Source organism: Papaver somniferum, unplaced genomic scaffold (assembly GCF_003573695.1).
Source record: "Papaver somniferum cultivar HN1 unplaced genomic scaffold, ASM357369v1 unplaced-scaffold_21, whole genome shotgun sequence".
Lineage (NCBI taxonomy): Eukaryota > Viridiplantae > Streptophyta > Magnoliopsida > Ranunculales > Papaveraceae > Papaver > Papaver somniferum.
Window position 1 is genome coordinate 1,580,535 of NW_020631041.1, and position 27,306 is coordinate 1,607,840.

The following is a 27,306-nucleotide window of genomic DNA, read 5'->3' on the forward strand; positions in this document are numbered from 1 at the left end:
AGACGTGTGGATTGAAAATCTACCTAACTTACCTTTAGGGGAGTATTAGCTTTGTATCAAGCGTATGTGTAATGAATTCTTGTAATTTGTTTATCCATATTATGTAAGAGTTTTGTCACAAAAATTGACAAACGGGAAGACTATTAAAGCATAGATTGGTTGAACCCACCAAGCGTTGAGTTATTTAGCGAATCAAAACTCATTTAAAGAGTCGCTTGATTATTTACTAGAGTCAACTTCGTATAGGTTAGCTAGAAAGTTACTAGGATATGAGACTTACAAGTATTATGTGAAGACTTCAAGAATGTGAAGAAGTAAAGAGATACAACGCCGACATCATCCTTCCACTTGAGGTTAGTAATATTTGACTTGGACTGTTTCATTCCTAACGTATCTTTCAAGTTGTGCATATTGAAAACATAACTGCGAAGCTGTGAATGTTTATACTCTAGTGAGACATAGTATTAAGGAATTATAATACCAAGTATAACATCTATCTTTTGAACTTTGTATGTAAGACATCGACATAATCGTATGAATGCTATTGTGATTATGTATGGGTATGGGTGAAGATTTCGTTCTAGGAAACAATGTTTTACATCGTATAAAGGAAGTACAATTCATAAACTTGTTTTGTGAATCAAAATGGAAATCGCTAGTCTTACTGGTATTGTTATTCATTGCAAATTTTTGGATTACCAATATGTGTATTTAATATAACCGCTCATAACTTGTTTATGTATCTTGGTAAAACTATTCACAATGCCTGACTTTTGTATTGGTATGACTTTTATTAGTGAAACCGATCTTAAGTAATCACTTGAGATGGTATGATCGATATTTTATAATTTGTATGACCAACTCTAGATATTGGGGAACCGGTCCTAGTAAGCAGTGCAACCGATCACAAGTATGTGGAATCGATCATTGTAAGAGGTGCATCAAGTCTTAGTAATTGGTAACCGATCATATGACTTGTGCAACCGATTACAAGTTATATACCATAGATATGTGGTAATCGATCCTAGTACCTAGTCAACCAACTTTTGGTAACTAGTGTGACTGATCCTAGTACCCACATGGAGGTAGAACCGAAACTTGTTTTGGTAGAACCATTAAACCCATGATTGGTGATTTGATAGGATAATCAATCACATAGTTCATGGAAGACCGATGAACCAATTCTAAACTTGTTTGGAAGTGTGGGAAATAGGGTCAAAGGATGTAAATATGAAAAAGGATTTGCAATGTAAAGATGTCGACATACTTTGAACATGTGCAGTAATTCTTATCTTTTATTGTTCAAAGCTATTCCTTAATAACTAAAGGAGATTCCTGGATCGAAATAAATTGAGAATCTTTTAATTAAGGCTTTTAGTTTTATATGCTTTTAATTTTCAGCAATTAAATGCATATCTTTAGAAAATAAAATTGGTAATGTGCGTTCACTAATTGGAGATTTTCTACTAAGATTTCGGTCAATATTTTGACAGAGCATTTCCAGGAATTATGAAAACCGTATTTGGACTTTATTGCATATCTTTGAGAATAGTCGGTTTTGGAAATTCCTTGGGGTCCAAACTTCCTTGGTCTATAAATATTGAAGTTTGCATTTCGAGCAAACTAATCCTCAGAGCTAGCAAACTACCTAGCTGTGTTGTTACTAGTGGAGCCGTCTATTCGGAGAGGAAAGTACCCTAATTAGGAGAAATCTCTTACGACCCCTCGTTTTAAAGACTTTTTATGGATTGAGAAGTTGTACGAGTACCGTTGGTGGGAAGCTAGATAATTGCAGTTTATTATTAATTTTCGACTGATTTGATTGACTAACGGTTGTTGAACTTTGATTGCACCTAGTTTATTTATGCTTGATAATCTTCTCTTCTAATATAAGATTCACTCAAACTAGATCTAAGTATCGACGTGGATCTTTAGAATTGTTTGTAGATCTAAAGACGTCTTGTGATAATCCACCATTAACAGATTCCGTTCTGTATGTGATTGATCACAATAGATTCAAGTTGTTTGTGTGGAGGTGTTTATTGAAGATCTAAGAAGATTTGAAGATAAAGAAGATTTCTTATTTGAGTTCACAATCTTTGGTGTGCACAAAACTTGATTGGACGGAGGGATCAAACCATAATCGGTTTATCTTTGTGATAACCTTGATTGAGTAGTTGAGTAGATCGGCATCAATACATTTCTTTGTGATTCATAGTATTGATTGCATAGTCTAAACAATTACTTTGGTAGTTGTTGAAGAGATTGATCTAAGAACCCGACAAAGGAGTTTATTGGGATAAACGGAAGAGATTTTTGTCAAACTCAGATCACATTGTTTGAAAAGAGTTGTTACCGAACGGATTTTTTATTCCTTTACTGTTCGGAATACGAACCAAAGTAATTGTTCCAAGTGCGTGACTTATTACAAGTTGGAGGCACAGGGATACTGGGGTAACTATAGGTTTAGTTGCTTGGTCTCAACTATACGAAGTTGGTTTAGATTTTGTATAGCGGCTTAATTCTGAGAATATTAAATTCTGGATAAGGTCTCGGGATTTTTGTGCATTTTCGATTTCCTCGTTAACAAAATCTTGCTGTTTCTTTTACTTTTCTATTTCCGCAATTATAATTGTTTTTTTTATTATAATTAGAAGTAAAAATACACAAATGTTAATTCTGAAATATACTTGATATCAATCCTATAGAGTTTGATTAAGTCCGAACCTATTATCAAGTATCATATTTCGTTGTTGTATTGTCTCGATCTTGTATCCATAGACGATCACACGAAGTGTGAACCGATTCGTTATATTTTGTTGACCCAGTCCATAGACAATCACTTTCAGTAAAGGATTTATAGGTGGAAATTTTTAGATTGAGGTATATTTGGGTACCCTCGTCTTTTCACTTACATATTACTCAATAGTTTATAGTATCCTGCTTTTGCAGTCTTGAAATTCCAGATTGAAGACTGCAGAGTTCACCGTGGATGTCAATTGTTGTTCGTACTTTGCCTTCACAGCTGAAGCATGAAAATTTGTGATGTCAATTTATTTGTATCTCAATACGTTGTTGATCGTGTAAAGGTAAAAGAAGAACCCAACCATGAAAATGACACATCACAAATTCAAAATCTATTTGCTTATAAACAACTTAATTTAAGGCATATTTTAGGTAAACAAATTATTTTTATTTTTATTTTTATGGGCAGATTACCCAAAATGGTTAGTAGAAAAATATCTTTTTAATTTCCGTCTATTTAAACAGTATCAAACTTTACATGTCTTTTTCACAAAAAAATTGTTATTTTAGGATAAATTGACCAAATTTGTGTAACTAATTGTGGTAAAGATAACCATCGCTGATAAAGATAACTAATTAGTGGATAAAGATTATCATCCACAATGAAGATAACTAATTAGTGAGATAATATAATTGCAGAGCATCTGTAAGAGAGAAATTCTCTGATATTCTTTTGAATGATTTTTCTAGGATCAGAAAGGGAGATGATACACCCATTACCCACCCAAAAATTCTCCAGATACACATAATCCGTGTGATCCAACACCGTAGAATTATAAGGGAATGGGTTTTGCCGTTTTGGGTCCCACTAATTTATGTGGGGCGGGAGAGTTTTCTATAGAAACTCTTCCGGACGTGAGATTAGAAAAACAAACGCACGAAAACAAACGAGAAAATTCAGGGTCATGAACTTTGAGTCAACGAGGTGGGACGAGGTAAAATTTGAGTCACCGGTCTTTCGGATCGAGACGATGGTGGATTTTGTATTAAGCTACTTTGTGTTGAACATTCATGATCAAATGGGACTTTGACGTCGATTTATTCGACCATCAGCATGTGGTAGTTTCTTAATGGATTACAGTCGACTTAAGATGGAATCATGTGGTTGTTTCTGGATTTAATGATTTTACTATTATAATCCCCACCTGCTACCAACCAATACTTATACTATATGGTACTAATATTTAATCACCAATTCCTAATTTATGATTCTGCTGCTTCCAAATTCACGCGGAGTATTATATAGAGATGAGCTCTTACTACTAATTTTCATCAACATCAAAACAAAAAAATCAAGCTACATAACAACCTGTCATCGGAAACTACATATCCGGTTTCCAACAATTTCGTCACCGGAAACAAAACTAACGACAATATGAATATTGTTGACAACGATATTACTGTTACTAAGCACACCAAGGCACTTGAATTCATCGAAGAGGTTACAACAAACACAGACACAGTTCAGAAACAAGTACTCTCTGAAATTCTATCTATCAGTTCACATGTTGAGTACCTAGAGCGTTACGGTTTAAATGGTCGTACAGATCGTGAAACCTACAAGAATGTCATTCCGGTTGCCACCTACGAAGATATTAAACCCTTTGTAGAACGAATTGCTAATGGTGATATTTCACCGATCCTGTGTGGCCGTCCTATCAAAGGTTTCTCGGTCAGGTAAGTTCTAGGCCTCTATTATTCTTAGTTTTCTGTTCTAAAATTTGTCTATTTTCCGTTTGGGTCTTTGACCACCGGTTGTTTTTTGTTTCAGCTCTGGAACTTCAGGTGGCGAAAGGAAAATATTTCCATGTATAGAAGAAGAGATGGAACGGATATGGTTTACTAGAAATCTTGTAATGCCAGTGGTGAACAAATACATACCTGGTATGGACAAAGGAAAAGCTATGTTTTTTATGTTCACGAAGGAGAGAGCTTATACTCCTGGAGGACTACCATTCTGTTCAGCTTTAACGGTTTACTATGAGAGTTCACAATTCAAGAACAGACCTTACGATCCATTCGAAGATTATACTAGTCCAGATGAAACCATTTTTTGCAAGGATTATTACCAAAGTACGTATTCTCAGTGTCTTTGTGGACTCTACCAAAGTAAACAAGTTGTCCGAGTTGGATCGGTTTTTGTTAACGGTCTAATTAGGATTATACTTTTCATTCAAAAACACTGGTCTCTACTCTGTAATGACATCCGCACGGGAACTATTAATGCCCAAATTATCAAGGATGCATCAGTCCGGGAAGCTGTTCAGAAAATACTAGTAAAACCCGATCCGGAACTCGCTGATTTCATCGAGCTTGAATGTAAGAGAGATGAATCATGGAAAGGTATTATAGCTAGGCTATGGCCTAATGCCAAGTACATTGATTCTATCATATCAGGGTCTATGTCTCAGCATATTCCTTCCGTCGACTTTTACAGTAATGGACTCCCATTTGTTGGTGCTAGGTACGCATGTTCAGAATGCTTCTTAGGTATAAATCTCAACCCTCTCTGTAAACCAAATGAAATTACCTATACCATTATCCCTACCATGGCCTATTTCGAGTTCTTGCCAATATTTGATAAGAATCAACAGAATAAGAACAACCAGCAGGAGCAACATGATGCGCAAGAACTAGTAGATTTAGCTGACGTTAAGCTCGGATATGAATACGAACTTTTTCTCACCACTTATACCGGTAACTTTCTTCTTCTCTTATTTTATTTTTTTTTTGAATTTTTTTATACTGGAATATATTTCGAAGTTCTACTTATATTCCATTTCATCATGTCGAAAATTCCAATTATAATTTCCGAAATATCTATATGTGTGCAGGACTTTATCGGTATGGGGTTGGAGACGTGTTAAGGGTCGTTGGTTTCAAAAACACTGCTCCAATATTCCAATACATATGCCGAAAGAAAATACTTCTGAGCGTTGATAGTGAGAAGACAAGCGAATTGGAGCTTCAAAATGCAGTTCAAAATGCAATGAAACATCTCGTGGCAAAGTTCGATGTATCCCTTGTCGATTACACCAGTTATGCCGATACAAAAAGTACTAGTAACCAAGGCCACTATGTTATCTACTGGGAACTTCGACATCACAGCTTGGACAATGCAACAACTACAACTTCAACTACGCCATCATCATCTATTATTCCTAGGTCGGTGTTCGAGGAATGTTGCCTAATATGTGAAGAATCACTGAACTCTGAATACAAGGAAAATCGTACACTAGAAAAGGCAATTGGACCTCTAGAAATAAAGATAGTCGAGACGGGAACTTTTGACAAATTGATGGATTATGCAATTACCCAGGGTTCATCAGCTAGCCAGTATAAAACACCCCGATGCCTGAAAAACGTTGAGCTTCTAAACTCTTTTGTTGTTTCGAACTACTTCAGTCAGGAATTCCCACACTACACTCCTGGCTTCTGAATTTTGAAAAAAATATAAAAATAAATCGATATCGCAAGAAAATTTTAGGTTTCTAAACTAGATTTTGTACTTCTTTTCCTTGTTTTTGGGTTTGCTTTTTTACCTATTTATGTGCATCGTGGCGCCTTCTCTTCTTGTACTTGTTTTTACCTTTTCAATAAAACTACAGCCATTTTAAGTAAAAATGAAAGGAGCACATTTACCGTCGATGTAACTCAGAATATGAATATTGGAAGCCAAAAGTGGAAAAAAAAAACCTTTGCAGGAAGTATTCAAGCCACAAGGGCCACAACAACCATTTAAGACGAACAAAGACTTTAAAGTTTGCTAGGACTAGTTTCAGAAACAATTTACGTATCAGAAACATTGCATATGAGAATCAGGAATTGGTGGAAAACGAGGGCCAGCCTGTTGAAAATTATCCTCAACTTTTTTTTCTTCTTTGGGAAATAGAAAATCATAAAGTTCTTAACACACCTTATTTTTGGAATGTCAGGGCCAGAGAAGAGTTAGAAAAAATTGGGAATACGTCCCATTTTCACTAATTCGTTTAGGAATTTATCCTATAAGGAAGAAGAATTAAAAATCTATTCTAGAGCGAAAAAAGAAACTGTTGAGTGTTTCATATCCAACATGTGTGGGCTTACACATGCAGGTTGACATTTCTACCCTCAATATATGGATGAGCGACACATCACTTACAGATCCGACGAGCAGCACGTCACCTACATATACCTGATGGGCGGTGCGTCACCATGAACTCTTGCGGTCAAATTGTTACCATAGTATTTGAAATGACACTTATACCCTCATTTAATAGAAAATTCACCAAAAAATACTGTTAAATCATTTGTGATCTTCATCAGTGGCGGAACTAAAAAGGGGCTAACCCTGGCTGTAACTCCCCATTTTTCTCACAAAATCCTACTTGTTAGCCTTTCAGTCGAGTAAATTCGTTAGTTAGTCCACCACCTTTATTAAGGTTGTGAATAGTGATGAAAAAAAGCAAAAAACGACCAATATTATGAACCCGGAGGATGGTTGATGACTTGTACTATCACATAGTAGACTTCATTACTGAACCTGGCTCATAAAATTTTGTCGTAAAATTTTGCAGAAGTGAAATTTTTTTTGTAGAAGTGAAATTTTTTTTGCAGAAGTGAAAAAAATTAACCATCCGTTACAAAAATTGAACAGAAGTGCATTGTCATTATAAAATGTCTGTGATTGTTTACAGAGAAGGTTTCGCGCTGTTTGCGGCTCAGGTGACTGAGCCTTATTTTTTAACATCCTATTTTGTTATTACAACTCTTATAAAGGTCGTCAAAGGTTGACATGAAGTTCGTATAAAAAAAAAACCACAAACCTCATAGAATTGTGATAGTGTAGGCATGGTTGATGGTTGGACTTGCACGCAGGAGGCTCAATATCAAATCCCTGCAACCTCATTTTCCAACATCCTATATTTTACTTAACAACTCTTATAAAGGTTGTTATACATTGACATAAGAAAATAACATAAAAAACGAAAACTTGTGCAGTATAAGGATGGTTGATGGGTTAGACTAACCCATGGTTGGCTCATGTACGAAGCCCCTCAATACTATTTTTTATTATCATATTTTGGTTGTCTTCAACAACTCTTATAAAGGTTGTTATACATTTCCATTAAAAATAAAAGGCATAAAAAATCCAAACTTGTGAAGTGTAAGGATGGTTGATAGGTTAGATTAACGCATGGCAGGTTCATGTTCGAATCCCCTCAACACTATGTTTTATTTTCATATTTTGGTTGTCTTTAACAACTTTTATGAAGGTTGTTGTACATTTTCATACATAAACAACACAAAAACCCCAAACTTGTGAAGTGTAAGGATAGTTGATGCCAAATCTTTTTCTTAAAGACTTGTCGTTTGTTTTCTGGTCGCAATCCTTTGGTTCTAGGGGTGGGTAGTGATGCCATTTTACAACACTTCATTTGAAAAAGGTTGTAAAACATGGGACGTACTACGATCTTTAAAAAAAGGTTGTTTTTTTCCAGTTGTAGATGTTTATTTTTCCTATAGTGATTCCGTAATAAGAAAATGACATTGAATGAAATCCAAGAAATTCATACATCATGCGTTAGCTAAATCATAGTACGCAGAAACTATCCCGGTTGAAACTAAATATCCAGCAAAATAACATTTTAGGTCCACCATTGGCATTTATATTTCTGGTTGTAAGGGTGGGCCGATGTTTTGTGTCCGCCAAAACTGTGAACAGAAGTTCTGTTTCCAGCTATATATAGACAAGGCCGACTATGATTGTGTTTTTCTTGAGAGCCCTGGCTTGCCTACAATCTATTTAAGTATGTTTTTCATACTCATGAACAAATACATTTATGAATTATGGAATGCAATCTTTGCAAACCACGGCTTAATGTTCATGAATTGATTCTTGTATAAGTACTTTGTACAATTACGAATCAATCCGATTTTGATTCAATTTGTTCATATATATTTCTACGAGATAGTGAACAATTGAAAAACTCTATGAAATACAATTAGATTCATTTGATTATCATTCATGTTTGATTGATCATCATATTTGATCTATAAGTGTTAGATGAATGTGGTTAAGACAAAAGTGTTCATATGGCTAACTTCGGTTAACTGTTATTGAGCCAACTCAATATACACATTAAGGTACGGTTACCAATATCTAAATGAAGGTATATTTCATTTGTGTGTAACAATCTAAGACCATCTAAAGGTGGAGATTAATTGCTTTATTTCTAAGAAGACTTAGCTTGAATCTTAAATCAGGATTTCATCTAACGGTGAATATTGAATGCTTTGTTACTAAGCTATCTTAACTTTGATTGAAAGCAAACCCTGATTTGAAAGACTATATAAGGGAGAACTCTAGCAACTGGAAATCTTTTTCCCGACACTTTCTTGTGTCCTAGTTTCGTACTAGATTCGATTCTCCTTTAATTAATTTAGGTTTTTCCAAAACCATATTAAGTTAACGACTTGAAGACTTCATTTGGGATTCGTGAAGACAGATCCAACTATTTTCTCTGCAATTGCGTATTCTAATCTTAATTGTTCTATCATATTGAGTACTATCTTCTCTAAGACTTGCTCGAGATTTATCTCCGATAGGTAAGATATAAAAAGTAATCACAAAGTTCTTCGTCTCAGAGTTTGTGGTTCCGCAATAACTTTTTCTACTACCATATAGTTAAGTTATTTTGAGGTGATTGATATTTCTAGGATGCTCTTCGGGAGTATAAGACCAGATTATCAATTGGTTCCTGTTCACCTTGATTTATCCAAAGACGGAACAAAAACTTCGTAGGTACTTCTGTGGGAGACAGATTTATTTATCATAATAAACTTATCTGTGGGAGACAGATTTTTTTATAAGTCTTTGAATTTTGTTTGTAGCAACTCTTAGTTGTGGGTGAGATCAGCTAACGAAATCAGTACGCTGAATCCGGGCGTGGTTCTAGAGGCGTAAGGAACGAGATTGTACCTTAATCGGTGTGAGACTTGGTTAGGTCTCAACTAAATTCCAGTCCGAAGTTAATTTGTAGTAGGGTAGTGTCTGTAGTGGCTTAATACGGTTTGGTGTTCAAATCTGGACTAGGTCTCTGGATTTTCTGCATTTGCGGTTTCCTCGTTACTTAAAAAAACTTATGGTTCCGTCCAAGTAAATTGATTGACACTTGGGCATTGGTCTTTGGTACCGTTCGAGTATTTCTCATATCAATCAGGCTCATAGATTTCTATCTGTTTGATTTGCTAATTGATTTGAGAAAATGAGAAATAACTCTTTGATATCTTTCTTGGTTGAGTTCGATTTATAAGATGGTGGTCTCGAATAATATTGGATTTAGTCCATACAGATTGCCGAACGAATTATTGGGTGTAGTGGTTATACCCCGCTTTCTCAGACTCGGTAAATTCCACGGATGACCCATATGGAAACGTGCCTTGAGTATAGTTTTGAAGATGGGAGTCAAACTATCTAGATAAGTTCTACCAAGCTCGTGACTTTCTAAACTCATCCTCATAATCTTTATCATGAGCTCATAAATAGGAGAAGCTGGAGGAAAATTCCTTTCACTATGGATCCATCTATTGAAATATTCTGCAATACTTGATAAGTGTGTCCCATTCCTACATCTTACGAATAAAGCATTTTCCCAGTGCTTGGGATCGATATTTCTCAGGTACTTGGCAACCCAAACCACATCCAATAATACACATCTCATTCAAATAAGACTCATATTTAGAAACGCTGTAACAGTATACAGCTTTATGGAACAAATCCAGTACTTTTTTATACTTGTCATGTCCTTTCTTGATAAGGAGGTTATTCTTCGAATGATACAACAATAACTATGATGCGAGTTAGGAAAAACCTTAGGAATACTTTGCTTCAGCCCTTCATGACGATCAGTGATAAATGTGATAGGACGAGAGTGGACACAATACTGCAAGGTTTCCATGAACCATTCCCAACCTTCAGTGTCTTCTGAAGGAACTAAAGGGAACGCGAAAGGAAAAAAAACTAAAGAATGAAAGAAAACAAAAGAACTAAAACTGTCATTTCGATGAGAAAACATGAGTTGAAACTGTCAGTTAATTTAGAAAACTATCAGTTCATTTAAAAGTATGAACTAAAAGTTGTCAGTTCATTAGGAACTATGAACATAGCAATATGAACTAATCAAGAAGAAAAACAATCAGTTCGTTAAGAACTGTGAACTAGCAATATAAACTAATCAAAAGGAAACAGTCAGTTCAGTAGCAACTATGAACTAAAAATCAAAGAATGTAGTCAGTTCATTTTAGGAAATATATAAAACAAAAATGTGAGTTATAAAGAAAAGAAAGAAATTTACCTTGGTTCTCATTCACTCTAGTGGCAGCCATCAACGTTCCCTTGAATCTCCCAGTGGGTGAATGAACTTGTATCCTTCGATTCAGGCAAAAAAACAAATGAAAAGCCTCTCAAACCGTTTAGTCTCTTAATTAAATTCAAAATTAACATAGATTCCAGGATTGGTAGCCTTTATTGCTTCAACATACCAAACAAGATCTGTATAACTTTTTACATCATCACCATATATCTCTGGCTGAGATGCTTCCTTCCCTTTATATTAATGATGGTATTTTATGTTAATAGAGTAACAAGTCTTCACCTGAGAAACGATATCCAAAGGATTTATTGACGGATTTGACTGTATTTGATCCTTGAATAGATGTTTAATAAATTTCTTCTTCACAGGGGGATCCTTCAGCTTATGAGCACCACCTCATGTATGATTCCCACTGAATTCCTTGATAGCAAAGACACTTTTAGCGGTATCAATTGGAATAGTGTGCAGATACCAAGGATAATTTGCATTCCTACCACACTTGACTGTGAACCTAAGTTATATCATTCTTAACCTTTGCAACTTTATGACTAGTCTTACTGCAATATTTGTCGGCAGCTAAGCGCACCTCATCAACAACACCATGAAAAACTTGACCAGCACCTTTAAAAATATCCTCCCAACCGTTAGACAACAGTGGTTTTAATTTCTCATGACCTTCCATCAGGTATTTAATCTTTGAAGTCTCATTAAACTCACAACATGATTCAGTGTCACTGAGCGACTGCGTGGAAATACCAGATGAAGAGCTATAAGCACCACCATTAGAAGCCTCCTCAACTAACAAATCAAAATGTGACAATTGCTTTGAACAAGAAACAACAATTAGACCTTGAAGAGCAAAATCACAATTGATGAACACTTTATCACAACCTTCGCCATGACTAAATATTATGTTCTGAGGAGTCAAGGATCTCCAATAATCACAAACATATATTTTCAGGTCACGAAGCATCGACTGTAAAGAAACTTCCAATGGAATCCCATGTCCATTTTAGTACATAACTACATAACAACTTGAAAGAGATATACTGAACCAGAAAAATGAAGTACATAACTACATAACCAGAAAAATGTAGTTATATAGTTATGTAGTACATAACTACACACACCAAGATCAACTTCATTCCAACAAATGAACACCTAAAAATTCTTAATAAAAAAAGGAGTTCATTCCGACATATGAACAACTAAAAAACTTAACAAAATAAAGGTTCATTCTTAAAATGAAGACCTTCTTCTTAAAAAAATTACAAAGTAACAGATAAACAAGCAGCAAGAATACTTCTTATTTAAAAAAGAAAGAGTTCATTCTAAAAATGAAGCCTTAACAGAGAAACTACATTCATTAACATTGCTCTTAAAATCAAACGACAAACTAATCTACAATGCGTAAACTTAAACATGATTCGTAAAACACATTAAGCTTCGTTAGTTCATTAAACCTAATGAACTCCTGATAAAAACAAAAACACGGCCGATCTACAAAATTAGTTCAAATAAAAATATAATCAGAAAAGGAATTAGTATGAATACTCACCTGAAACGAGAAAAAATTCAAATCAACTCCAAATCAACTCCAATCTTCAAATATCAAATCCAATCTTCGTAAATTTGAACTGTAATTCCAAAATCAACTCTGTAAAATCAAATAAATTTTCGAAAACCAAAATCAACTCCGTAAAATTCAACTCAGATTTGTAAATGCCAAATCATTTTCGTAAAAATCGAATCAGTCTTTTAAAACCAAAATCAACCCCGTAAATCAAATCAGTCTTCTTAACAATGACTTCCTTAGTAATCTGCTATAAATCGAATCAATCTTCGTATCAGAAACAAAATCAATCTTCGTAAACCCTAGAAAAAATTGTTCTGCAGCAGCAGAAAAAAAAACACAGCATCAGATTTCGTAGGAGAGAGAAATTAAAACTGAAACTGATTCTGTTTTTCTGATTATATATGGTAGTGAAAGAGTATTTTAGTAACAAAAAAAACATATTCCGTGTGGGTGGACAAAATCGTAGGACCAAACGTTAATTTGCAGGACCAAATTATAAAATATATTTTTAAAATAGACCAAACACACAGTTGACTCAGTCAACTGAACTAAACTAACTTTAATATATTATTTCTAGGATTAATTGGTATTTCCTACTTAGCGAAAATCAGGTAATATAGAATTACAAATGGAAGTTCTCTATTGGTCCCCACAACCCCTTCCAAAATCGACCCCATCAAAAAAAGTTATCGTCTAATTATAGGTTCTACTTCAGAGTAAGAATAAGGTCTCACTTGATGCAATTGCATGGTGTTGTTAAACCTAATTTAAGGTTGCATATGGATTTGAAGGATCGGGAGTTTTGGAAGACGAATATGCCTGGTGTTCTCTAGTGGTAGTGGTGAGGGCCAATTCTGGAGTGCCATGTGGCAAACATATGGTGACGTGTATTGACGATGATCTGTACAGATCGAACCGAGTGAATCAGGAACTCAGCTATCTGAAGTAACCGAGTTACGCGAAAACTCAACGATTTTAAGGAATGAAGGAATAAAACGTCTTTTAAGATGAGAAGTTATGGACGGCTGGCAGATAACTTTCTGTTTAGCCATTTTTCATAATAAAAAACAGTCAAAACAGGCCTAGTTTAGTAAGAGAGAAAAAAACGGGCCTAGGTTTGGAAGCTGCAAAAAAAAGGCCTATTTTTGTAAATAGTCCTAAATTACTGTTAAATCTTCGGCAAAAAAACCAAAAAAAATAAAAAAAATATTCCATAATTATAATGGGAAGCGGAAAATGGATCATTTGTCCAAATATTTTTAAATCACGGTTCAAATGGACGAGTAAAAAATAGTTTGGGTGAAATGGACAAAAAAAATTAGCAAGGATGAAACTGGATTCATCCTAGCTTAAATTTAAAAAATAGCAAGGATGAAATTGGATACATCCTGTCTAAATTAAAAATAAGAAAAAAATATATTTGAAAATGGGCATGATGAAACTGTTTACATCCTGCCTATTTTTACATTTTTGTCCAATTAAACAGTATCAAAATCTAACTTTCCTTTTCACCCAGAAATTATTGATTTTGGTCTTTTTAACCAATTTTATGAATGGGAAATCGTTGTTCGAGTCTCTTCCAGTAATTGGTGTTATTGGTCACCCACCGTCTCAGTCGGTGGATAGTAGTGAAAATGAAGTTGGCATAAAGGACGGAAGGATAGAGCAAATGAAGTTGGCATAACCAGCACTAAGTAAGAAGATGAGAGGAGCGGCTTGGTAAGAACCTTGCATGCATAGACCAAGAACTCCCTGGCCTCTCAACATGACTTGTTAAAAACAAAGGTTGATTCTGCCAGTTCAATTCCACGTAGGAGACCAGCAGCTTTATTTTCACACTCCCTTTGCTCCCGATCAGGGTCACTATCTGCTACTATCCCTGATCCTACTTGAAAATGGGCTATCCATTCTCTTCTCATCTTCGGCGTACTATTATCATTGTCTTTGTATCCGTTAATCCCAGGAACATTGGGGAATACAATGGTACGTTTAGCAATTGCAATGTCCATATCCCCGGAGAACGAAACATATCCAAATCCACCACTATAAGGACCCCGTCTTGTGAACTCCAACTCATCTATTATTTCCATGGATTTCACCTTGGGGGCGCCAGTAACTGTTCCTAGTGGCAATTCAGATTCTAATGCATCCCAACAATTTTTACCATCGAGTAACTCTCCTGTTACCGTGGAACTGATGTGCATTACATGTGAGTAACGCTCAACATTCATAAGTCTTTCCACTTTCACAGACCCTGCCTTTGATACTTTACCAATATCATTCCTTGCCAAATCGACAAGCATAATGTGTTCAGCGCATTCCTTTTCGTCAGCAAGAAGTTCCTTCTCTAGCATCTTATCTTCCACTTCTGTCTTTCCTCTTCTAATTGTCCCAGCAAGTGGTCTGCTAATGATCTTCCTCTGTCCAAAGAAAAGCAAACAGCGAAACAGTTCAGTCGTTATGATTAGTTTTCTAACAACACTTTCGACGCATGTATTAATGCTTACTTGCGTCACGCGCGTGAGAATCTCAGGACTTGATGCAGCAAGAATACATCCGCCAGCCTGTATATAACTCAAATACGGGCTGGGATTGACAACTCTTAGTGATCTGTATACTTCAAATGGATCAGCCAAAGTACGACGTTCGAAACGCTGACTTAACACAATCTGAAAAATATCTCCGGCAACAATATGCTCTTTCGCTTTAACAACTGCATCCTTGTATTCTTCTGGTTTCATTGATGATGCAACTTTGAAAACCGGCACAACATGTGGAGTACTTAATTTCACTGAACCTGCCGAAAGCTTTGGTCTAATAAGAAAAACAAAATCGAAATTAAAAAATGTTACCGTGTCCCCAATAAATCTATTTTTTGCCCAAACCATTACGCGTTTGAATATTATAAAATCGTGGCACTATATATATATATATATACTCACGGTTCGATGTTGAATACTTTAGATGTTAAATCTTCGAGTTTCTCCATACCATCTTGGTAAGCTTTCTCAGTAGAGGAGTAATGATCTAACCGTACCCAATGAACTGCATATATTTTCTGAGTGGGATAACAATTGTTTAGATGCCAGTACAATATCTCCATTAGCCTCTAGTAAATAAAATTCAAAAATCATTCAAAATAAAATAAGTGGAAGAAAATTAATTTCTCTTTACCTTTTCAATATGATCAAAAATAATGACATCGTCATAGAGGCCTAAACTGATGTCTGGGAGGTTTCTATCATCTTTAGGTGCAGCGGAGAACGGAAGTTTCTTCTTTTCGACATATCTCACCGCATCATATGAGAAAGGGTTAAAGGACAAAATGCCCCAAAATCGACCCCCCAGGTTTGAAAATGCCCCGGACGTTAGGCAAGAAATTAAAATGCCACATTCTGTTAGTTTTCAAATTTTGGTCAAAATTGGGGCATTTTCACTACCTTTGACCAGTCAACTATAGTGTGATTTTTCATTTTTGCCCTTCGCAAGAAAAAATACCCGACACGTACTGATATGGTTCTCTTAACACGTGGGCATCTATTTCAAGGACACGTGGTCAAGGACTGACACCTGTAGCAAATGTGTGTTTCGTACGTGTGCTACAGGTATTATCTTCACCAAAATCGATTTTCAGCCACAGAAAGAAATCGAAAGTTCAGAGAGCGATAGGGTTACAGGCGAGAGAGATTGAGAGATTGATAGACGGGAAGGACAAAGGGAACTGCAGATCGATAAGATAGATGAGACGGAGTAGATAAGAGGCAGGTTTTCTCTTCCCGGTGACGAACAGGTAAGTTTTTTGTTCAGAAATTTGATGTTTTAGGGTTTGTGATTAACCATGTGATGAGTATCTTTCTACATTTGATCTGTTTGATTTGGTATATGCTTTACGATTTGGGGTTAGGGTTTGTGAAATTGGTTTGCGATTTAGGATATGTGTTAGGATATTTATGATTTTTGATTTTTCGATTCAGGGAATGTGATTATGAAATTGGTTTGAGATGATGTTGTTATAATCTGAAGTTAGGGTTTGTGACGATTTGAGATTTAAACTGAGTTGGTAATTGCTGCAGGGTGATTTGAGAAAGTAAAAATTAGGGTTTGTTTGTGAAACTGAAGAAAATTGGTATGATTATGAAATTAGTATGATTATGAAAATTGGTATGATTATGAAATTAGTATGATTATGAAATTTGATTGTGTTGTAATTTGATTCAGGGAAAATGAAATTAGTATGATTATGAAATTTTTGGTATGATTACTGTAATCATTAGTATGATTACTGCAAAACATTTCTGTAACTACCATGGCTGCTAACACCCTTGCTGTATTATTTTGTTTCATTACTGTAAAAAATTTCCTGTAAAAATTTGTTTCATTACTGTAATCATATTATTCAGTGTTTTGTTTCATAATATTTGTTTACAGTAATGATTACTGTAAACTTTGTTTCACTACTGTAATAATTATTGTTTTTTGTTGGGGAGTTGTTACAGAATGGGTAGCAAGGATAGGAATTTCTGGTTAACTGATATAGGTGGCCGGTTTAGAGACTTGCATATTCTTGGTTGTAAAGCTGGTACCAGTGGAGATGCTTTTATGGCTATGGTAAAGACTAGGTTGGTGAATGAACAAGGTATGAATTCTACACTTGAACTGTTTTTATTTAATGATGAAGAAGGGAATGCATGTGATAAGTGTGAATCAGAAGAAATGTTTATTTCATTTTGGAACAAAGGGAAAGTAAATAAAGATAATTTGGTCAGACTGTGGTTCACTCCAATTATACCTACTCCTTCAGTGAGAGAATGGGGTTATGTTTATGATGCTTCCAGTGTTAGTGGGGTAAGTGGTGTGACTAATTATATCAGCCCAGTGAGGAAGAAAACTGTTAGTAAAAGGGTAGAGGTTAGGAGGAGTCCAAGACTTAATAAGACTGCTACTGTTAGTGGGCTTAAAGATATGAACCAACAAGACTTGATTTTGAGCATGAAGAGCAAGTGGAATTGACACAAGCATCTGTTGCTGACAACCATGTTCATGAATCTCAAAGTATTCCTACACAGTCATCTGTTGCAGCAACCATGTACAGGGGTATGAAGATGACCAGGTGAATTTGCCTAATGTACATCAAGATGAGTGTCATCCTGATGACAAGCCTGACTTTCTCTTTAAGGACTATGATGAGGAAGAGGATGGTGAAGATGAAAGTGAGGATGAGAGTGGAGATGATAGTGAAGAAGAAACACAAGAACAGATGAATTATGAAGATTGGGTTTCTATGTGTGCTAGGGGTATAGATGTTGGTAATGACCCTGATGATTGTAATGAAGATTTCAATGTAGGTGGCTTTTATGAAGAGCAGAGTGCACCAGTGAATGCATCTTCAGATGAAGATCTTCCCAGCCAAGAAGTCACTCAAGAGGAAGAAGCTAAGTGGGAAGAAGATTTTGGTCAGCATTTAAATGAACCACAACGTCTAGAAATGATAAATGAAGATACTCCTGAGGTCACACCTGGTGAAATAAGTACTGGTATGGCTTTTGGAAGTATGCAAGCTTATAAGGATCATTTAAGAGAATATGCAGTGTTGAAACACAGGGATTTTAAGGTGAAGAAAGGAGATAAAATCAGACACTATTCTTACTGTGCTTACAGGGATGCCCAAAAGTGTGCTTGGATGGTGAATGCAAGAAAGGTACCAGAGAAAGATGATATGACAGTCACAGTCAGAGAATGCAACATAGAACACACTTGTAAAAATCCCAATGAAGACTACAGCAGAAAATGCAATGCAAAATTTGTAGCTAAGTACTTGTTGAAGACGATGGATGTTGCTTCACCAGTGGAGAAGGCAGATGATATAGCTAAGAAAATCATTAGACCTCAGTTGCAAACTGAAATACCAAAATGGGTTGCTCGTCATGCAAGGGTATCATGTTTATGCTTTGTTTTTGTTACCTTTTGTTTGTTTATTTAATAAATTTTGGTATATTTGAATTGCTAATTTTTTATCTGTGTGTGTACACAGAGATTGGTGCTAGCAGAAAGGGATGGAACATTTGAGACTTGTTACAAAAAAACACCACAATTGGTCATAGCTGCTACCTCATTGAACCCAAGGAGCATAGGTCATTTCAGCTGGTCCAGAGATGATAAAGATAACAGATTTGAGAGTCTCATTTTGGCGTATAATGCACAGATAAAAGGTTTTATGAATGGTTGTAGGATGGTTATTGGGTTAGATGGAGCTCACCTAACTGGTAAGTTTGGTGGTGTGATGCTTTCAGCAACAGGTATAGATGCTCAGAATGGGGTATTTCCTTTATGTATGATGATTTGTATGGGTGAAACTGAAGAAAATTGGTTTATGATGTTAAAAGAAATGAGAAAAAGGATACCAGATATGGCTGGACTGACCTTTATTTCTGATAGAATGAAGGGAATTCTTGAATCAGTAAAAAGATTGTATCCTTTGTCAAATCATAGATACTGCCTAAGGTACATTTAGTTTTGACTGGTAATTTTGTTTAATAATTTTTAAAGATAACAAAAAAATTTTAACAGTGAAATTTATTAATATTTGTCCTTGTTTATTATCTATTTTTTTCAGGCACCTATACAAGAATTTCTTGACCAAAGGATTCAGAAATCCAAGACTTGTACAGCTTCTTTGGCAGGCTGCAAAGGCATACAAATATCATCATTGGGAGGTAAGAAATGTTTGATTATATTGAATGTTCATTTTTTTAGTCAAGCCTTATTACATCAGATTATTTAACTTAGACACCTATTTGTAGGAGGCCATGCAAGAAATAGCAGAGATATCTCCAGATGCATACAAATACCTGATTGATGCAGAACCGAAGTCTTGGGCAAGGTCATGGTTTCCTCATGATGTTGCTTGTGAGCACATCTACTCCAACTTTTCAGAAAGTTTTAACAACATGGCCCTGAAATTCAGAGGCAAGCCTCTCACTCAGTTGGTTGATATGTACACACACTTGGTGATGGTGCTGTTTTCAAATAGAAGAAAGCTTGCTGCAACTTGGCAAGCTGGTGACCTTGTTCCTGCTGGGAAAGATCTCATTAAGGTGATGTGTGATCTTAGAGGTAACTATGAATGTGATCCTTCTGTAGAACACAAAGTGTATGAGGTGACCAACAAAGCTACTGGCAAAGTTTTTGTGGTAAAAGTAGAAGAAAAAAAATGTACATGTAGACAGTGGCAATTGAGGCAGTTCCCTTGCTTGCATGGTGTAGTTGCATTGTTTAAATTGAATCCTAATTGGTCCAAGTGAGTAAATCTACTACACCTACATAGTTGAATGTGGTTATGCAATAAATGAATGATGACTGATTCTATCAATTATTTGTGCAGGTACTGCAGTAAGTACTACACTGTAGATTACTATAGGACAGCCTACCAATGGTCAATAACACCTTTGGGAGACATTGATGAGTATCAGAATAAGGTTTGATACTCAAAAGGACAACCTAGATTAACTTTTAGCCCTTTACTTTTTCCATTGTCTGATTTCAAAAAAAAAAATTTGTTTTGAGAATCTTTTCATTGAATAATATTATCTACTTTTGTACTTTTACTTTATTGTATTATTATTATGGATTCTTTTTATTCTCTAGATCTGTGCATTTAAAGTTTACTAACTTCTATTTTGTTTGCAGACTGGTATCAACATTCTACATCCACACAGATTGAGAGATAAGGGAAGACCTTGTGTCAAGAGAAAGAAGTCTTGGTATGAGAAGAACAAGCAGCCCAAAAGAGTAACAAAGTGCAGTGTATGTAAAGGTCTTGATCATAACATCCTTACCTGTCAAGGTCCTCCAGTTGGTTCTAATCCAAAGAAGAAAGGAGTTAGAATGGAATGTTCTGTTAATGGAGATGAGTTTTGTATTACTGCTGCACCAACAAAGAAGATGAGGAAGGCCTTGTCTGCACCAACTACTGCAACAACATCTGCATCAAAGACTGCTACTGCTGATGTACCACCATTTTCAAAGGGTAAGGAAGCTGCTACTACACCATCTTCTTCTACAGCTGGTTCCCAGAAAAAGTGTAAGGCAACTGCACCATCCTCCTCCGCTGCAGTTGATGTTGGATCTAAAAGGAAGGTACCATCTACTTCTTCTACACCTTCTAGTGCCTGTTTTAACCAGATTTTTAATGGTACTGTTAACATTTCTAGCCAAACAATCAACATTACCGAACCATCATCAAAAAGGGTTAGAAAACCTAACTCCAAGTATCAACAATAGAAATGTTGGGTTCTTATTTTATGTATTTTTATGTCTTTGTCTTTTAGCATTTATAGACCTATGTCTTTTAATGGCATACATACTACTAGTTAGTTTATGTTGAAAGTTTTAGCAGACTTTTATTTATGAATCTATGGATTTCCAATATGATAACATTACATTAAGCTTTTCTGACATGAGTTTTGGTTGTGCTTTATCTTCTAATTGTGCACTTTATCTTTAGTTGTGCACAAATTTGATCTTCAATATTATCTAATTGCTTTTGTTTCTTCATAAACATTGCATCAGAAACCCATTGGAAATCTTCACATTCTAGGCATTTTAGGTAGCCAATACCATAATTCCATGATGTTTGAGCTATGTTTAAGATCCTCACCTTTGTTGAATTGCATTTGGGGTTGATACATCTAGTCTGTGACCAAGGACAATCAGAAAATTTGTGATCACCAAAACAAGCTTTACAACCTCCATTGTACTGAGGTGCAATGGATTTAATTGCATCATCAAACCATTCGAAGTATGAACACATGGGATTAGAGCAAGAGAAGAATTTCTTCCCTGAATTAGCACCATCTTTGACCTTTAAAAGTTTACGAATACCATTACAAGGAACTAATTTACACCTTGTGTAGATCCAATGACAATCAATTGATTGATGATTTCTTTCGTTGCACATCTCACATTCCTGGCTTGATGTAGCAGCCATTATGAAGAAGGAATTTTTTTTACTGATTTTTGGTTGGATCATCTTCACAATTTATAAGTCAGGGGAGACAAAAAAAAATGACCGTTATTACAACGGTCGGAATATCACAACGGTCGGAAAATCTAGCCGTTGATTAGCTAGGATGTTCCACGTGTCGCGATCCTAGCTAGTCATTTAAAAAAAACGGTACATGTAATGCCCCAAAACAGGACCCTAGATTTTCATCTTGGCCATACATAAGGGTATAAATGTCAAACGATTTCCACGTGCGGGCCACATGCTTACGCATTTGACCACTTAACGCTCTGAAACGGAAAACATAACAGAATGGGGCATTTTGATACGGTTTTGGGGCATTTTGATTTCTTGCCTAACGTCCGGGGCATTTTCAAACCTAGGGGGTCGATTTTGGGGCATTTTGTCCTTTAACCCTATGAGAAATATCCTACCCATCCACCTGTATATATTTGGTTTAACAGGAAACCTCCATAAATTAACCAACCATACATCGGCCGAACTTAAATAACAATGATTTTTTCGTTCTAAAAGATCCGCTACTGTAACTCCTTTCAGAAATGGTGCTCAGCTTTGTAGCTCGTTTACCAACTAAATCATGGTAAGAATCCTTATTTTTTTTATAAAGTGGGCCCAGGGGGCATTATAATTTTTTTTAAAAAAATGCTACTAATATACTATCAATTTGGAAATCAAAGTAAATACATACCGCAAAAGGCCCGAGGAAGTTCATCAAGTAGCTGTGGAGACCATTCTTCCATTAATGTCTTTGGGATTTCCATTGGATTCTCAACTATCTTCTCTGTTTTGATCCCTTTGATATGATTCATTATAGTTACAGAGGTCTCTTTAGCTACTATCTCCATTGTTGGCTGAGCTCCAACATAACTATATCGCCCCTATTAACACAAACGAACATTATTAATACTCCTAACTTAAATTATTTGATCGAACTTAAGAGATTGGATATCAGATAAGCAAACTATAAATGAAGCTTACAACTTGTGTATTTTCATAACCCTGTTCGACAGATTCCATAATGAAACTAGGAGCATCCCTGTCATCTTCTTCTTTAACTAGACATCTGTAAGCCTGTACTGGAGTCAATTGATCCGAGAATATACAGCGGTGGAGCGGTATCAAGTTGCCTTTCTTTGCCGCTTCCATAAACTTGAACTTATCATCATCATCTATTGCTGGAGGAGAAACAATAGTTGAGACACGGCATTTTAGTACGGTTGATGAACGTTGGTAGTGTCGGAAGAGACTCGGTTGATTATGAGAAGTACTAAACCCGGTAACAATGGGAACGGAGTTTGTAACTGGAAATGATACAGGTGATAGTCGATGACAATGACTATGAAGAGATGACGGATGAGCTGATAATGTCGTTGAAATGATTAGAGATTTCATTTCTTGTGTAAATGGATTTGCAGGGCTATTCTATTTTTCTTTCTTTTCGATGTTTTTCTTGTGCCACCTTCTTCAACTAATTTCAGAGCTTATATAGGGCTTACATTGTAAGTAGTGAGCGCGTGCGTTGCATGTCGGTAATACTATTTTTTCTGTTTTGCAAATAATTTGGTGGTTCTTTGACACCATATGTTATATTTTTTATCCCAAATTGATCGTGGTACTGTTGAATCAATTTTCTTTATAAAGTATTTCAATTTTTTTTGAAGGTATAAATCTTTTAAATTCATTTTAAGCCATGTCTAACATTTTAAAAGGAAAACATATAAAAATTTGGAGAAGCATAAAAAAATTAATTTTTTTTTATATTGTTATTTATGTTCGTTGCGTAGATAATTTAAAGGGCTTTTCAAATATGTAAAGTTCACCATAATATGAGGTACGGTTTGGAAGACGTGGAATTTTTAAATATTTATCTTTATTTTTAGGAAAATGACATTTTCGTAAATATAGAATTTCACGATAAGAATATTTTTGTAACGAGAATCTTTTTTAAAATATTCAGAGATTTAATGGCTAAGAATTAATATAGGAAAATTTAACGGTTATGAAAGATAATACTTCTATATTCTCTTATTGCCATTAAAAGGGGAGAGATATCAAAACGGGAGAGATATAAGAGATGATGGTCACTAGGTACGAGTTTATGTTGTCAAAGGCGAGCTAGTCACCCGTAAATAAAGGTGTAAAACGTGCCGGTCCGGCACAACCCAACCCACGAAGTCACGTGCTTAGCGTGCTGCGTGTTGTGCCGGACTATGTTAGAGATTTAGACGTGTTGTGCTGTGTTAAATGGCGTGTCGTGCTGTGTTGTGCCAGAAAAATAAACATGATGTGCCGTGTGTGTGATGTGCTGTACTAGCACACTTATTTTATGTTCTCCAAAATAATTATTTTTTGAGATATTTTAGTTAGTACATGTATTATTATAGAATTAAATTAACATACCGAAAATAAAATGTCAGAAATTGACTAAAACAATGATTTTTTTGTGAAATATGCATCAAATGTGATGTATTGTGTAGTATTTTATGCATGATGTGGCGTGCTTTCTTCGCGTGATTTGTTGTGTTGTGACGCGTGCTGTGTTGTGCTGCTGTGCCTATTTGTCCGGCACAACACATTAAACAAACATGTTGTGATGTGCTGTGCTCGAATTTTAACGTGCTTTGTTGTGCCATAAACGTGTTGGCCCGTCCCAATTTACACCTCTACCTGCAAAGGCGCCCAAAGCATACGATCTGTAAACTGGCGCTTCGGCAGTAATGCGCCTTAGGCACGCCTAACTAGGTGCCTGCTCTGTGAGGCGTCCGACTTGTATTAATCTAAATTAAATTTTCAATACTCCTTCTGTCGCTATATACTCAAAGGTTTAGGTTTATTTTTAGCCCAAAAATAGATGAAGGTTTTCATATTTTTTTCCTATCCTGCATTAAAATCAAACACTAGATACAAGAAAAAAAACTAGGAGATTTAAATAATTGAAGGATCAATAATAATTAGGCGATAAGATGACTTATAAGGGCGAAGATTGAGACTCATGAGATGAGCCGGCTCTGTACTTGTCAGAGGCATATTCCGTGCTAACGCATACCAAAGGTTGCAGCCCACCACAGTTATAATTCTTTCGTCCAGCACCAGCCAACCTAGATTAATTTGTATGCTTTCTAGTAAGTATACGAATGTGAAGAGTTCTTAAAGCGCCGAAGAAAAACTTCTTTATGCCTTGCTTGTTACGCTGATGTCATCGATTTTGGGCCTACTTGTGTTTTTGGGGAGAATTAGCGTCTGTCTTCTTAATCTGTGCCAAAATACCTAAATCTTCAACTAAATTTGGACGAAAGAAATCGTTTACGAAACTAAAGTTTATTATTAAGACCTAAACAAGGATTTTTAATTCAGATATTAAGTTTTTACGATTTTGGTTGCCTGTGATTATATTTAAAAATAATAGGAAAAAAACTTAATCACATGGAAATCTTAAATAAGGACCAGTTTTTTTTACTATGTATGTAGAGAGTTAGGCCAGGTGAAATTTAGTTCACCACTGGGTTGGATGCCCGTATTCTAACGTGATATCAGAGCATGTTATTTGCGATGAGTCATTTGACTGCGCTTTTACTCTGCATCACCCAATTTAATTGGCGTGTTAGACCCAACAAGATAACGTGTTCCAACTCAATTTTATTTCTTTTATTATATTCTATTATTATAATCCACATAATCTTCAAACGCCACTGCTTCGAAATTCTCAAGAAGATTGGATTGTGGATGAAAGATTGGATTTTAGACTGAAATCTGATAAATAACAAGTTAACAACCATTTTCTGATTATAAAATAGCTAAAACGTGTCGAGCTGTTTCATTTATTCATTGGCAGGCTGATCATGTGATGATTTTTTTAGTATCAGAAAATCAAATCTTTTGCTATACGAGTAGTTGTTGACCGAAAATCAAAACACATCGTGTGCCCAAACCTGAACGTCTTTTTCTCTGCGCTCATTGCTAATCGGTTTTGAGTTGGATACCCATATTCTAACATGGTGTCAGAGCATGTTATTTGCGATGAATTATTTGACAGCGCCTTTACTCCGCATCATCCGATTTAATTGATCACGTGTTAGACCCAAAGAGATAACGTGCTCCAACTCAATTTTATTTCTATTATTCTATTCTATTATTATAATCTACATAATCTTCAAACGCCACTGCTTCGAAATTCTCAGGAAGATTGGATTGTGGATGAAAGATTTGATTTTAGACTTTGAAATTTGATAAATAACAAGTTAACAACCATTTTCTGGTTATAAAATAGCTAAAATGTGTCGAGCTGTTTCATTTATTCATTGGCAGGCTGATCATGTGATGATTTTTGTAGCATCAGAAATCAAATCTTTTGCTATACGAGTAGTTGTTGACCGAGAATCAAAACACATCGTCTGCCCAAACCTGCACGTCTTTTTTCTTGTTCTTGGTTGTGATCAACAACAGTATTGCTGGAAAATTTTTGAGGCCTGATCGTTTCAATAATCCAAGGAGATGATGACTTAAAGTGTCTAGAGACAGACATACGGTTACGACAAGAACTAAACCCAGTATGCTGTATTAGAAGAAGAAAAATTTAGTAGCTGAAGTAACAAAAAATGTGGTGTATCTCATTTCGAAAGGACCCTAAAACCTTATCATATCACTCAAAAGCCAAAACATCCGTTCAGGAGGGGTGCATCATTTTCGTGAGATGGGACGACGGCAGTGCTATTCACCTCCCTATTTTTCTACCTATAATTTAAACCCCATATTAGGGGAATAGTGAACCTCACCTGGACCTGAATGCAAATCTCGACACATATGTGAGGCTTAAATTATAAGAAGATGAACAGGGAGGTAGACACTGTGGAGCTAAATAGCATTTTCGACGAGACAACACTCTTTTTTTTTTTTTTGTTATATATGGTTTTCAAGGTCGTTTTTTTTTTTTGCTAAAATTAAAATAAATAAGAAAACGATAAGGCAAGTCTAAGTCTATATGATATTCGCATTATCATCGATTGAAGATTTGATTTAGACTCGATTTTCATGTCAATACAAGAAAATAAAAATAAATTTTTACATAATCGTATAACGGTTAATTGGTTATAAGATACAACGTGGGATATTGAGTTCTTTCATCAGTTGCCAGCTTGATCATGTAATGATTTTTCTGACGTTTTGTATTAGAATAATCATAGGAGCGAACGTGGTTGACACGTTTCTTTTATGAATGGTTTGTGATAGACAACCTAACACCACTTGTGCCCTCCAGCGCAAAGATCGTGTGGGATAGAGAATGACAATGTGATGTTAATACATAAATATGAATGATTGGCTCAATTCTTATGAGCCCAGTAAGGTTAGAAATAAGTGAAAACTACTACCACATCCATTTTTCAGATTTTGATTACTGTCCAATCCACGCCCAGAATATTTCAGGCGTGCATCCATTTTTTCGGAAGAAATTTGTCACAGACCCATATTTTTTCAAAATTACGTTTTATCAAAGGAGACGAGATAGAGAGTGCAGAATTTCCAAAAAACTTTGTATCATCGCAGGGCAGATT

At 35.5% G+C, this 27,306-nt stretch overlaps 4 protein-coding genes across 9 annotated transcripts; 2 read left to right on the forward strand and 2 right to left on the reverse strand.

The window, feature by feature from the left end:
- The first annotated feature begins 3,896 nt into the window (after positions 1-3,896).
- Positions 3,897-6,429, forward strand: LOC113339963 (indole-3-acetic acid-amido synthetase GH3.6-like). The gene is made up of 3 exons (XM_026585178.1): positions 3,897-4,482; positions 4,577-5,502; positions 5,640-6,429. Exons 1-3 carry the CDS (start codon positions 4,181-4,183, stop codon positions 6,242-6,244), a joined length of 1,833 nt encoding a protein of 610 aa, XP_026440963.1. The 5' UTR covers positions 3,897-4,180; the 3' UTR covers positions 6,245-6,429.
- Positions 6,430-14,216: 7,787 nt separating this feature from the next.
- LOC113339967 (anthranilate synthase alpha subunit 1, chloroplastic-like) lies at positions 14,217-17,027 on the reverse strand. Its single transcript, XM_026585181.1, has 4 exons — positions 15,910-17,027; positions 15,678-15,793; positions 15,243-15,549; positions 14,217-15,155 (listed from the first exon to the last, which is right to left on the reverse strand). Exons 2-4 carry the CDS (start codon positions 15,722-15,724, stop codon positions 14,496-14,498), a joined length of 1,014 nt encoding a protein of 337 aa, XP_026440966.1. The 5' UTR covers positions 15,725-15,793; positions 15,910-17,027; the 3' UTR covers positions 14,217-14,495.
- Positions 17,028-17,232: 205 nt separating this feature from the next.
- On the forward strand, positions 17,233-19,274 carry LOC113340134. The gene is made up of 3 exons (XM_026585342.1): positions 17,233-17,679; positions 17,828-18,667; positions 18,767-19,274. The coding sequence occupies exons 1-3, from the start codon at positions 17,233-17,235 to the stop codon at positions 19,244-19,246; spliced, it is 1,767 nt and encodes a 588-aa protein (XP_026441127.1). The 3' UTR covers positions 19,247-19,274.
- A 286-nt stretch (positions 19,275-19,560) lies between these two features.
- Positions 19,561-23,199, reverse strand: LOC113339969 (anthranilate synthase alpha subunit 2, chloroplastic-like). 6 transcript variants are annotated; one of them, XR_003355203.1, is made up of 4 exons: positions 22,736-23,199; positions 22,446-22,635; positions 20,571-20,903; positions 19,561-19,688 (listed from the first exon to the last, which is right to left on the reverse strand). XR_003355203.1 is itself a non-coding variant. In XM_026585185.1 (3 exons), exons 1-2 carry the CDS (start codon positions 21,761-21,763, stop codon positions 20,574-20,576), a joined length of 702 nt encoding a protein of 233 aa, XP_026440970.1. In that variant the 5' UTR covers positions 21,764-22,128; the 3' UTR covers positions 19,739-19,869; positions 20,571-20,573. The 6 variants fall into 6 exon arrangements, 2 of the variants coding, with proteins under 2 accessions (XP_026440970.1, XP_026440969.1); XR_003355204.1 differs by lacking the exon at positions 19,561-19,688 and adding an exon at positions 19,739-19,869 and having other exon boundaries at positions 22,739-23,199; XR_003355201.1 differs by lacking the exon at positions 19,561-19,688 and adding an exon at positions 19,739-19,869.
- Between the last annotated feature and the right edge of the window lie 4,107 nt (positions 23,200-27,306).

Excerpts from the sequence above, each read along its gene's own strand:
- LOC113339967 (XM_026585181.1), bottom strand. The coding sequence starts at position 15,724 with ATGGAGAAACTCGAAGATTTAACATCTAAAGTATTCAACATCGAACC. Across the intron at positions 15,550-15,677 it reads AAAGTATTCAACATCGAACC|ACCAAAGCTTTCGGCAGGTT; the intron begins GTGAGTATATAT and ends TTTTCTTATTAG. Across the intron at positions 15,156-15,242 it reads TTCTCACGCGCGTGACGCAA|AGGAAGATCATTAGCAGACC; the intron begins GTAAGCATTAAT and ends TTCTTTGGACAG.
- LOC113339963 (XM_026585178.1), top strand. The coding sequence starts at position 4,181 with ATGAATATTGTTGACAACGATATTACTGTTACTAAGCACACCAAGGCA. Across the intron at positions 4,483-4,576 it reads ATCAAAGGTTTCTCGGTCAG|CTCTGGAACTTCAGGTGGCG; the intron begins GTAAGTTCTAGG and ends TTTTTGTTTCAG. Across the intron at positions 5,503-5,639 it reads TTTTCTCACCACTTATACCG|GACTTTATCGGTATGGGGTT; the intron begins GTAACTTTCTTC and ends ATATGTGTGCAG.
- LOC113339969 (XM_026585184.1), bottom strand. The coding sequence starts at position 23,149 with ATGAAATCTCTAATCATTTCAACGACATTATCAGCTCATCCGTCATCT. Across the intron at positions 22,636-22,735 it reads GTTATGAAAATACACAAGTT|GGGCGATATAGTTATGTTGG; the intron begins GTAAGCTTCATT and ends TTGTGTTAATAG. Across the intron at positions 20,904-22,445 it reads ACTTCCTCGGGCCTTTTGCG|GCACTAGAAGGTGTAGAAGA; the intron begins GTATGTATTTAC and ends TGGTTAAAACAG.
- LOC113340134 (XM_026585342.1), top strand. The coding sequence starts at position 17,233 with ATGGGTAGCAAGGATAGGAATTTCTGGTTAACTGATATAGGTGGCCGG. Across the intron at positions 17,680-17,827 it reads GACTTAATAAGACTGCTACT|GGGTATGAAGATGACCAGGT; the intron begins GTTAGTGGGCTT and ends AACCATGTACAG. Across the intron at positions 18,668-18,766 it reads GGGTTGCTCGTCATGCAAGG|AGATTGGTGCTAGCAGAAAG; the intron begins GTATCATGTTTA and ends GTGTGTACACAG.